Source organism: Melitaea cinxia, chromosome 24, assembly GCF_905220565.1.
Source record: "Melitaea cinxia chromosome 24, ilMelCinx1.1, whole genome shotgun sequence".
Lineage (NCBI taxonomy): Eukaryota > Metazoa > Arthropoda > Insecta > Lepidoptera > Nymphalidae > Melitaea > Melitaea cinxia.
This window is the reverse complement of record NC_059417.1, coordinates 9,862,638-9,875,750: the sequence shown is the minus strand read 5'-3', so window position 1 is coordinate 9,875,750 and position 13,113 is coordinate 9,862,638. Positions and strand designations below refer to the sequence as shown.

Sequence of the window (13,113 nt, the reverse complement as noted above, 5' to 3'; positions counted from 1 at the left end):
TTGACAAAATAGTCTGCAAATTAAAATTGACAATAGATATTATATATATATCGAACTATAGTTATACGGCAGACTGTCTCAGTATTTCACAAATAAGACAAAAATATTAGTAAGGAATAGAATAATCAACCTAAAAAGAATATATTCTCAATGACGATTTTAGTTTTGCCTATTCTGAGTTCATGTCATTAAGTCATGTAATATCTAAAAAGACTAAGAATTTCTCCTCTAGATAACTTCATGACAGATATTAATCCCGAGACAACAACAATGATTAACCTTGCATATACATTTAATAATGTCTTATCAAATTTATTGACTTCTATTGTCCACTGATAACATCTGTTGTTCACAGATCCTTTTTAATCTTCGAAACAACAAGATTAGCAGTAATAGGTGTAGCTGTTCCTTGATAATTGCGTGTTTTGCTAATCATAGACAACGTTCGTTATTTTATTTTATTTTTGCACTTATTCTTCATTTCTGTACGCACGTGTTAGTTCTCAAGTACCGTGTAATTTGGCTGGAGTTTTGTTTTGCGTTAAAAATGATAATAAAAGGAATAAAAAATTCAGACTCAACGGCGCCCAGTAGGATAAGAAACCTGTGTCAGGGGTAATAAAAACACAGCCAAGACCAAACAACCCACAATGCCTAGACCACCCATGAACCTCATATGGGCTATCCAAGTATTTGTCTTTTTGCGTTGGACAAAATCACGACCGCAAATAAATCAGCCTGAAGCTATGACCACTGCAATGATGTTCTATAAAGTCGAGGTACTTCCACAGTCGGGGTGCTCCAGATTTGAGCAGGATGTTTTCTGCTGTCCCCTACGTCAGCTTTCAGTGCGAGTTAAGTTTTAATTAGCCTTTGTCCCTATTTGTTTTCTTAATATAGCCAACTGCGAGTGTCTTGAAACTTCATAAAACAAATGAAAATATGCCGCTTGATATTTAAAAAAAAATACTGATACGAACAGTACTTTACAAAGACCACTTTCCATTCAAATAATTTTTAGTCCATTCTTTCTAGCTTATTCATTTTCTTATCCTCAAGTGACATCGTAACGAGTTTCATGAATGAAAAATTGCCTGTAAAATGACTTCATTTGAAATATTACTCATGTTTTATATCTTTTTTTAAACATATCACAGGAAACAAGTTAGACGATAAGTATTCATACGTGTAAATGAATGAGGAAAACCTGCGTGTGTAATGTGGAATTTTGAATTCGATCGATTAAAACGAGTTTTTCTTTTCTATGATTGTTTCAGGCTGTAATATCCCACTACTGGGTATAGGCGTCTTTTTCCACGTAGGAGAAGTATCCGAGTTTAACTCTCGTCGCTGTTCCACTGCGGATTGACGGATATATTTCCTACTATGAGTAATGATCGCTATCAGCCGTCTATGATAACATTAACCGGGACTGACAGCTCAACGTATTCTCCGATACACGGTGGAGAGACTCACAAAATACAGATATTCAAAGTATACATAAATAAATTTACGCAAATACAAATGTCGATCCCGAGCAAGAATCGAACACTCGACTACAGGAATTCGGGCGCATTCACGGTACCCGCACCACTACACAAGACCGGATTGATCTATTATTTCTTTCTATTTATACTAATATAACTGTAATAAATCCAATACTTACTTTAAATTACACTGCAAGCCAATTCATAGACAAAAACACGAAAAACAATATTAAAAAGGAAAATGTGTTTTTTAAATTTTCGTCTATCTTGACGGAACATTGCGTAAATACTATCTGATATATAAAAATCTACACAAACACAAACAAAAACAATAAACAAAGAGAATGATCTTCCAAGCCGGCTGGTCCCCGTGGAAGATTACGACCACAACCCTCCAGGAAAACCACAAAAACAAAAAACCACAAAATTGGACATACACTCTAAGAATTGTATCAAAATTGGAACTTATAATGTCAGATCTTTGTCATCAATACACAGATACTTAGAACTCAATAATGCACTGAAAGATATAAACTGCGACATACTAGGACTATCAGAAACAAGAAAAATGGGTTGTCACATAGAAGAGGATTTAGACTATGTTTTCTGCTATATGGGAGAAACAAAGGGATTGTATGGAGTCGGATTTCTAATAAAAAAGGCATGGAAAAATAATATAACTAACTTTACTGGCATTTCGGAGCGAGTAGCGTTATTGCAAATGAAATTTGGCACACTAAACATTTCTATAATTCAGGCATACGCACCGACGGAAAGATCAGACGATACAGAGATACAAAAATTCTACAATGATCTGAAAATAGCTCACACACTAGCCGATGAGAAAATCATAATATTAGGAGACTTCAATGCAAAAATAGGGCAACCCAAAAAAGAAGAAAAACCAGTTATGGGACAGTATGGGTTAGGCCGAAGAAACGAAAGAGGCGAACGACTGCTAGAATACGCATTTGAATATAGACTAGCAATAATCAATACTTATTTCAAAAAAAGACCCAGCAGAAGATGGACTTGGAAGTCACCAGACGAAAGTGTTAAAAATGAAATCGACTACATCATGACAAATGTCCCAAAAATAGTCCAAAATTATGAAGTTCTCAATAACGTAAAGTTCCGAACAGACCATAGACTAATTAGAGCAACAGTCCTATTAAACCAACCGAAAAAAAGTCGAAAAGGCTTTAAACCAGCACCAAAAATTCCGAAAACTGAAGAAGAAATAAGATACTACATAGATAACCTGAAATTGAATATCGAAAATAAACTAGTAGACACCAGAAACGTACAATCTTACTACGACGCGCTAGAACTAACTATAACAAAAAGTCTAACTAACCAAAACGATACTAAAAAAGAAAAACGACACAAAATACTTAGCGAAGAAACAATAGCCTTAATTAAGAAACGCTATGAACTAACTATAAGTAAGAATAAAGATACTAATACAAAGAAAGAACTCAGCAAATTATATAAGGAAACTAGCAAAGCGATCAAAAGAGACTATAGTAAGCACAGACAAAAGATAATAACAGAAAATCTAAACAAATCCAGAAGCACAAGGAAAGCATTTAAAGAATTAAACTTAAAGAAAACTTGGATACAAAAATTAGAAGGCCAACACAAAGAAACTAAAACAAGACAAGAAATCATACAGCAGGCAACTACTTTCTACCGAGAACTATACAAAAATAAAGATACAAACATCGAGAAAGCCAACGAATCACAGTATTGCTATAACACAGAAACAATTAGACCAATAGAAGAGAAAGATATATACGCTCAGCTGAAACAACTAAAATCAGATAAAAGTCCTGGTCCCGATGGAGTAACCAATGAAGTTTTGAAAATAGGTGCACCAGTTTTAATTAGACCTCTTACAAAATTATTCAATCTCATACTTGAAGCCGAAATCGTACCAATCCAATGGTGCACATCAAATATCATACTACTATATAAAAAAGGAAACCCTCTCGATATCAACAACTACAGACCAATTAGTTTACTAGGAAACATATACAAAATCTTCTCATCTATAATTCTGAAACGCATATCACAAGAGATAGAAAATGCACAACCAATAGAACAAGCTGGCTTTCGCTCTGGGTTTAGCACATTAGATCACATACAGGCACTCGAACAGGTTATAGAAAAATACGAAGAGTTTAATAAGCCACTCTATCTAGGTTTTATTGACTACAACAAAGCATTTGATAGCATAAGCCACAACTCTATATGGAGATCACTAAAAAATTTAAACATAAATTTGAAATATATAAACATTATAAAATACATATACAACAACAGCATAAGTAAGGTCATGCTAGAATCTACAGGTGATGCAATTAATATCAAAAGAGGAGTCAGACAGGGGGACCCCCTGTCACCTAAATTGTTTATTGCGGTTCTAGAAGATGTATTTCAAAACACAGACTGGGAAACTAGAGGCATAAAAATAAACAACAGCTATCTAAGCCATCTCAGATTCGCGGACGACATAGTCATACTGTCTGAAACAGCAAATGAATTACAAGACATGCTCCGCTCTCTTGCTCAAGCAAGCTCAAAGGTAGGATTAGAGATGAATGCTACAAAAACCAAAATTATGACAAACAGTATAGAGCGGCCCATCAACGTAAGGGAAAAATCTATAGAATATGTCCACAGTTACATCTACTTAGGCAAACAAATATCATTTTTGAAAACGCGCAATGAAGATGAAATCGAAAGAAGAGCAAATATAGCGTGGAAGAAATTTTGGTCACTCAAAGAAATTCTAAAAGGAGACTACTCGATAAATCTTAAGAAAGTGGTATTAGACACCTGTATACTGCCTTGTCTGCTGTATGGTTGCCAAACTTGGATTTATACGACAAAAGCAAAACAAAGGATCACAACAACACAAAGAGCTATGGAGAGAAGTATCCTAAACATTAGAAAAGTACAAAAAGTCAGGAGCAAAGTAATCAGACAGAAAACAAAGATAACAGATGCCCTCACACAAGCTCTTAAGTTGAAATGGCAGTGGGCAGGTCACGTTTCGAGATACACAGACAGCAGGTGGACAATTATCACTACAAGATGGAAAGGGCCAATCGGCAAAAGAAGGGTAGGGAGACCAAAAAGACAATGGGCAGACGATATAACCCAACTATTAGGAAAAGACTGGCCAACTATCAGCAGGGACAGAGATGAGTGGAAAGGACTGGAGGAGGCCTTCACCCGAGGAGGGGTCCATATCCAATAGCAAAAAAAAAAACTAACTTACTAACATTTAGACAATAAGTAAATCATTAATAACTAACCAAACACTAACAAACATTTGAAATGGAAATTAAGGATAAGGAAATAAAGGCTTTTTTATTTTTTTTTATTTTTTATTTTTTTTTTTTATTTTTTATTTTTTTATTTTTTTTTTATTATATAAAAATCTCATGTCAAATTGTTAGCACTCATCCAAAAAGACTTATGATATTTGTACAAAATTTGATTGGTATGATGAGGATAAGTCGTAAAGTACATTTCATAGTTCTAAGTAATTAACCAAATTCAAATCTAACTGAAAAAAGTTATCTAAGGGTGGTTTCACTGTGTCCAGCTTAAAAAAGTGTTGTAAAATTTTTATCTGCTACAAGTAAGTCACAACAAGGAACTCATAAGATCGGATATTTATTATTAGTATTATTTTCGTTCTTATCTCTTAATTAATTTGATATCCATAATTTAAATTAAGGAAGCAGTACCTGTTAAATATTAGTTTTTATTTTATAAGCATGTTTTGTATTTGTATATGTAAGTTGTATTTTCTCAGACTCCTTGTGATAAACGAAATAATGGTAACATGACATAATATGATATTCACACAGTGTTACTTTAAAATGAAATAAATATATGTAGAAATGTGAAAACTAATAACGTGTTTGTTGGTGGTCCGTCATTTTGAGTTTCCTATATTTAAACATTATACAGTGTACATCATTATAATCATAATACAGTCCACTGTTGGACATAGGCCTCCACAAGTTCGCGCCAAAAATGGCGTGAACTCATGTATTTTGCCCATAGTCACCACGCTTGGCAGGCGGGTTGGTGACCGCAGGGCTGGCTTTCTCACATCGAAGACGCTGCTGTCCGTCTTCGGTCTGTGTATAAGCCAGCAGTTCAATTAAACAAAATTTGATAGATATATTAAGGTAATAATTTAATTTATGGTTACTGTAAAAAAATAGTTTCAAAGCCTCTACAGTAATAGTAAAATCAAGTTAAATCTGTAATTTTAAATACTAAAACAATCTTATTCATAATTATTTAATTTCAGCTAATTTTCGAAATTCTTAATAACAATCAAAACATTCTAATTTAATTTTTTACAATTACCTAACTAATGGCTAGCTCTGACCCATAAAAATTTGTAGTTTCATCATTGGCCTTAAGTCTTGTCGCCTCACACAATTCTTTATTACTAGGCTAGAGATTTTCCATACCATCATCTAGGTCAATATTTGTAGCTTGACAAATATTGACCTAGATGAAAACACACATGCAGCAAAGTAATATTGGTTTCGAATAGCGTTGAGTTCCTTTGTTAAGTAAGGTGACCAGAAATCCGCTTGTCAACGCACTTGCAATACTCCTTATACTGCAGGCGTCCATTGGCTATGGTATCCGCTTACCATCAAGTGGATCATACGGTTGTTTCCATTCTTGTAGTACTAAAAATTGATCTAGCAGTGATCGATCCTTAAGATTGATATAAATCATTGCATAAGTTACTTGGTGATTACGATTACATTTACTAATTAGTGTTCAGGTACACATTGTATTCTAATTATGATTATATAAGCGCCTAGCTTCTTTAGATGAGCAATGGCGCCATTATACATATGTACAGTAAGATTTAAGGAAAGTTTACTAACTAGTTTTTCAAACTATCACACACTAGGTTTTCTAGGTTATAAGTGGAGTGGCTTCGCTCGCGTAGACATTGATAATATTTACAAAGAGGGTCTAAAATAATGTATAATCGTTATATTACAATAATTCATGACCTGTTTGTGCCACATTTATGGTTCACCTTCGTGCGCTAGACCTACCAGACTACTCACACAGCTCGCTCTCAATCACACATCCTGGAACAGTTATACGACAAACAGTCTTTCCTTAGGTTTCTCAAACCATCTTTAGGTAATTTCAGTAATACGAACTAATCTCCTATTTTACCATTCAGAATTATTGTTAAGGCTGGGATTCTTACTAACGTTATATGCCATCAAAACTCCTAAAAATTAAATTTCACGCTTCTAAAATTTCTACTTCCGATTTGAAAGGAAAAAGTTTAAACATTAAAGCATAAAAGTTACATCAAAAATTACATGTGATTATTAATTTATTTTTAACCAATACTTAACTGAGTCTAAAAATATAGGGTAAAGTAATATTTATGCAAAAATGGGATACACTTTTATACGAAACGTCAATGATTTTGATTTAAGGGAATTTCTACTCAATTTCAAAAATTCGTGAAGTTAGGGAGACATATGTCCAGCAGTGGACTACAATAGGCTGAAGTGAGTGTGAACGAAATTTTTAATTTTTTTTTTTTTTTTTTTATAACTAGGTCGTCAAACAAGCGTACGGCTCACCTGATGGTAAGCGATTACCGTAGCTTATAGAAACCTGCCACACCAGAAGCATCGCAAGCGCGTTGCCGACCCAATCCCCAATTCCCCCAGGAGCTCTGGCCACCTTAGTCACCAACAGGAACACAATGCTGCTTGAAAACAGTATTATTTTGCTGTGATCTTCTGTAAGGTCGAGGTACCCCAGTCGGGCTGCTCCATATTTTGAGCAGGAAATTCCTGCAGTGCCCTACCTCAGTTAATTGTAGTAACCCTCGCGCTTGCTATATGTTCGTACAAAAGTCGCACACGCAATATGGCATAAAATCTAACGCCTTTGAAGAAGCACATAAACATACACATAACGAAATACCCTCAACAATAAAAGTGTACACTCACTCAGTGCATTTAAGTTGCAATTTTTTAATTAATATCTAATTACTAATCAATCTCGTTTTTCTAAATGAATGTGTTAAGTGGTTAACACTGTAATTCGATGTTTGTTATAAAATTAGTTATTTTAGTAATTGTTGTAGCGAAATCGATATATCTGAATCTGAGTGTAGGCGGACTGACGAATTTAAATGTATCGTTCTCAACTGCGTGATTTTGTTCTCAAGTAAGTGACTTTGCCGCCAACCCGCATTGGAGCAGCGTGGTTTATTAAGCTCTGATCCTTCTCCTACATGGGGAAAGAGGCCTATGCCCAGTAGTGGGATATTACAGGCTGAAGCGTAAGTGACTTTGTATCGTCTTATTGAGAATAAATTTCTTTAAACCTAATATACTGGGCAACGGGGGATACCCCTTCGTGCTATTATTGTATCATAAATTTAAAAATTTATAAAACAATAATACTTGGGCTGAAAATTTCCAATCTATAATTACGTAGAACTACTTCATGTCAATCTTTTTTTTTATATAAATTGAGTGTCACCGTTTTAAATTTGGTGAGATTATTTTTAAAATATTGGGTTTGGGTTAATGATAGGCGTTTATATTCTTACTTCTCTATACTTTATTTTGTACACGCGGACTTTACAAAAGCAAATACACAGCAGAGCAATTAATTAACAGACATCTTTAGTCGCCATCGAGGACAAGAGGAAAGTGAATGATACCATATACAAAAACGTAAATTAGAGTGGATGGGCACAGACAAACAAATGTTTTTATTGTATATCCAACATAAAATTTCTACAATTTATAAAAACGAATATCATTGGAATAGCTATCTTAAAATTATGCCCGATTTGTCCGATGATCTTTCGGCTATCCCGCACTGAATTTCGGCTATCCCGCCCTGCGCACCCCAAGAAGTGGGAGCACGTGGGCACGTGGTACTTACTATTTTGGGATTTTCTCTTCGCCTGTGCGCGAGAAAAATCCAATTGTGGTGTCCGATGCTTCCCTTCCGATGATCCGTAGATTATTATTTTTATTTTTTTTTATTTTAGAAAATCAGTTTGTATTCTTACTTAGAGCAACTTTTGATGTATGATACTTGAAAATCTATCAATAAACACCACTTTTGTATATTTTTTGGGCATTTATCGACGCGGAGCGACACTAAAACCCCTCGTACTTTTTGATGGTCTTCAACATTCACCAATATCAAATGCTGAAGAACTGCAGACCCATCACGCTGCTGAGCCATGTCCGTAAGTTGTTTTCGAAAGTCATCACAAAACAATATCGCTCGTAGGTCCGACGATTTCTAGCCTCCTAAACAAGGCAAATTTTAAAAAAAACATCTAAGCAACGGTGATTTTAAGTTTTTACTCGTCATTAAATAAAGATATCGACTTTATATTGCTTGTTTACGGTTTTTTTATACATATAATAAAATGGTAGGAAAGTCAAAACTGTACATTGAATATTTTTTCAAAAGAATACCTGGGGTATGATCTACAATCAATGCCGAAGCCAAAAATATAGTTTTTAGAATTTTTGTCTGTTTGTCTGTTTGTCGTTTGTCTGTATGTATGTCCGGGATAAACTCAAAAAGTAATGCATGGATTTACTTCAAATTTGGCACGAATATTATTAAGAAGTCGGATCAACATATAGGCTACAAATTATCACGTTATCTCCAACGGGGAACGAGCAGTGAACCTTTATTTCTTCAACGCATTCTGTAACAACGTGTCTACAATCTAACGACGCGTATTTGAATGTTGTTATTATGTTAATAACGATGCTATAAGCTAGCTTCATACTATAAGTAAAGACATTCTGTAGTATATTTAGTATCAGCATTGCGCCCGTGCGAAGCCGGGGCGGGCCACTAGTTATTTAATAATCCACATTATCTTGAATAGATAACTTTAGCAGTAGTTACCATGCGTTGGTTGAAAGCGGTTGTTATAAGGTTAGTAAGCTGTTTGTTTTTAAGCTATCTTAACATCAGGATCTTTAATGATTCGATGGCTCCTAAGTATACTGAGTCAACTCTACTTCTAATAACTTTATTTTTTTGTTACATAGGTAGATAGGAAATTAAGTAAATGTTATTAATATCTTAAAAAAATTAAATATTCAAAAGTTGTTAGTTGACTCAGTATACTTAGGAGCCATCGGATTGACAATTTTTAAATTTTTAACCGACTTCCAAAAAAGGAGGAGGTTCTCAATTCGACTGTATTTTTTTTTATGTATGTTACATCAGAACTTTTGACTGGGTGGAGCGATTTCGACAAATTTTCTTTTAATCGAAAGGTGGTGTGTGCCAATTGGTCCCATTTAAATTTATTTGAGATCTAACAACTACTTTTCGAGCTGTATCTAATAATGCGTTTTTACTTGACGCTTTTTTCGTCGACCTACGTTGTATTATACCACATAACTTTCTACTGGATGTACCGATTTTGATAATTCTTTTTTTGTTGGAAAGGAGATATCCCAAGTTTAGTACCATGATAAGGAAACCAGGATCTCATGATAGGATCCTAGAGAAATTGGTGGAAATTCTTTAAAATCCGCAATAACTTTTTACTGGGTGTACCGATTTAATAATTCTTTTTTTGTTGGAAAGAAGATATCCCTAGTTTAGTACCATGATAAAGAAACCAGGATCTGATGATGGGATCCTAGAGAAATCGAGGGAACTTCTTGAAAATCCGCATTAACTTTTTACTGGGTGTACCGATTTTAATAATTTAATCGAAAGCTGATGTTTGTCATGTGGTCACATATAAATTTTATTGAGATCTGATAACTACTTTTTGAGTAATCTTTGATAACGCGCAGTTACTTGACTATTTTTCGTCGATCTACGTTGTACTACTGGTCGATGTAATTGAAGTCAGTTTTTTTTTCGTTTGCGAGCAAACACAATTATAAATGACTTAAGTTACTTAATGATACTTTTAAGAATCTTTATTCCAAAAAGGTTACAACTTAAAATTAACCAAAAATAATTTAATAATGAATTTGATTTAATTATACTTCGCTAAACAATGATTCGACATTGCCTTTGCACTTGAATATAATATTTGTATTTTCACTCACAAGCGTGTAACTACAATATCTTTATTTGCGCGTACTGAGTATGAGTAAAGCGTGTAAATAATTGACTTTCATTCTTGATTGTTTATTTTATTAATATTTTCCGTAATGGTTGTCTACAAGAAATCACTTTTCACTTAGTGATTTAAAGTGTTAAAGACAAACTTTGTTTTTATTAAAGTTAGAATATTGTTATTTTCCATATGTAATTTCAAATGATCAATAAAAAATTATATATAATAAAAGTATTATATAAAAGTATAAATAAATAATTAAATAACACAATTAACAAAATGAAAACGGGTAAATTTGTTCGTTGGGTGTTCGCGGGTAAAAATGAAATCGGGTAAAATTGCCTGTTTAGCTTTAAAACATTGAAAGATTTTAAACATTAAAAGATTGAAAGTATAAGAATTTTAAGATTGCTGGTTAGAGCACTGTGTACATTGCCAGATTGTAATTTTTTTTTATACAATGATAGGCTTGCGTTTGACCACTATTTCACCTGACGATAAGAGACAATGCGGTCCAAGATGGAGCACGCTTACCTAGAAGTAACCTATTCACTCGCAATTTAAAGATACCCAGGTTATAGTTTTACGGTAACGTTGTGTAACGTACCTACCAAGTGTTAAAATTTATAATAAATTACTATATTTACAAATTCTACCTTGATTTTGCTACAATAACTTGTTGTTACTTATTTAAAAATGTAGATTTTTCATGCCGTTCGTTACGATACAAATAACTTCAGGGAGAAACAAATCTTATCGTTTCATTGCACTTATGACCATAACTACTAATCTTGTTATTTATCTAACGATATGGTATATGTAGACATTTATTCGGTACGATGTATCATAGCGAACCTAGTAACGCTTCAGCCTGGAATATCCTACTGCTAGTCATAAGCCTCTTTCCCATGTAAGAGAAGGATCAGAGCTTAATCCACCGCGCTGTTCAATGCAAGTTTTTCGGATATATTCCCTACTATGAGTAACGATCGCTATCAGGTGTACATGATAACAGCCGGGACGATTAACGTGCTCTCCGAGGCACGGTGGGATGACCCACAAGGACTGCACAAACATCTAGATCACTGCAAACATCTGTATGGCCAATACAAATGTTTGTCATGTGCGAGGAACTAACCCGCAACCGCCAGCGCAACAGCCTCAAACCAGTGCTGTGACCGTTGCGCCAACGCGGCGTTAAATAATGGCGAACTTGTAGACTGTATATTGAGTTCTCTTCTGCTTACTATTGATGCATGTAACCAAAGTTAAATTAAACTATGTTCATATTTGTGACAAAGGTCCTTACGAACAAAGCAGTAGATATACAGATAGAACAGAGCTGTTACTTATGTAATACTTCTAAATACCTGGCTTAGTTGCGGCGTGTTATAGCCATCGAGTTACTACATCATTGTCATACTACGTGATTGCCCTTTTAGGGACATCATCCAGTCAATAAAAATAATTGCAATTATCTTTACTGTTGATAACAAGACAACATTTTTTATATACTGTCTTTACATATGAAATTGCCGTTTCGTCGTACTGTCTATTTAAAAACTAAAAAAAAAATCGCTAAGAACTCTAATTTCAAATTATTTTTATTTAATAAATATAGAATTCTTTTTTATAATTAGTCATTCGTTTAGTGTTAAACATTCTGTTTACATTGTATTTGTACGTTTTTCGACATCATGGATATGTTAAAAATTCGAGTGGTTATGGAGTATGAGTTCCATCATGGTAGCAAAGCGGCAGAAGCGGCACGCAACATCAACGATGTTTACGGTGCGATCACTACTATCGATCGTACCACCCATTATAGGCTGCCTCGCTTTCGTTCCGAAAATTTTGACCTTAGAAATGAACCATGTGGTCACCCGAAAATGTTGGTCAACAATGACGAATTAAAGGCGATTGTGGAGGCTGATGATTCTCGAACTACAGCTGAATTAGCAGTAGCTTTCGAAGTTAGCACTAAAACAATATTGGTCCATTTGCGTCAAATTGGCAAGGTAAAGAAGCTCGACAAATGGGTGCCTCACGAATTGAATGAACGTCAGCGCGAAATACGCATCGAGACGTGCCTTGCACTGCTTAACAGACACACAAACGAAGGCATATTGAATCGCATTGTTACTTGTGACGAAAAATGGATTCTATTCGACAATCGCAAGTGCTCAGCTAGTTGGTTAGATCCTGGTTCAGTACCTAAACAATGCCCTAAACAAAAAGTGACCTTAAGAAAGTGATGCTAACTGTTTGGTGGTCTAGCGCCGGTGTAATTCTTCACAGCTTCTTGCCAAATGGCATAAGCATTACTGCAAATGTGTACTGTGAAGAACTAAACACAATAATGGGGAAGCTCGCACGTCTCCAACCAGCTTTAGTCAATCGCTAGGCTCCGCTACTCCTGCATGACAACGCGCGACCTCATATTGCAAAGCAGATGGTCTCCAAGTTATA

At 34.7% G+C, this 13,113-nt stretch overlaps 2 protein-coding genes across 2 annotated transcripts; both read left to right on the top strand.

Annotated features, from left to right (window-relative positions):
- Positions 1 to 2,055: 2,055 nt before the first annotated feature.
- On the top strand, positions 2,056 to 4,752 carry LOC123665395. The gene is made up of 2 exons (XM_045599708.1): positions 2,056 to 3,434; positions 3,813 to 4,752. The coding sequence occupies exons 1-2, from the start codon at positions 2,056 to 2,058 to the stop codon at positions 4,750 to 4,752; spliced, it is 2,319 nt and encodes a 772-aa protein (XP_045455664.1).
- Positions 4,753 to 12,341: 7,589 nt separating this feature from the next.
- LOC123665394 (histone-lysine N-methyltransferase SETMAR-like) lies at positions 12,342 to 12,899 on the top strand. Its single transcript, XM_045599707.1, has one exon. The coding sequence runs from the start codon at positions 12,342 to 12,344 to the stop codon at positions 12,897 to 12,899; it is 558 nt and encodes a 185-aa protein (XP_045455663.1).
- The last annotated feature ends 214 nt before the right edge of the window (positions 12,900 to 13,113 follow it).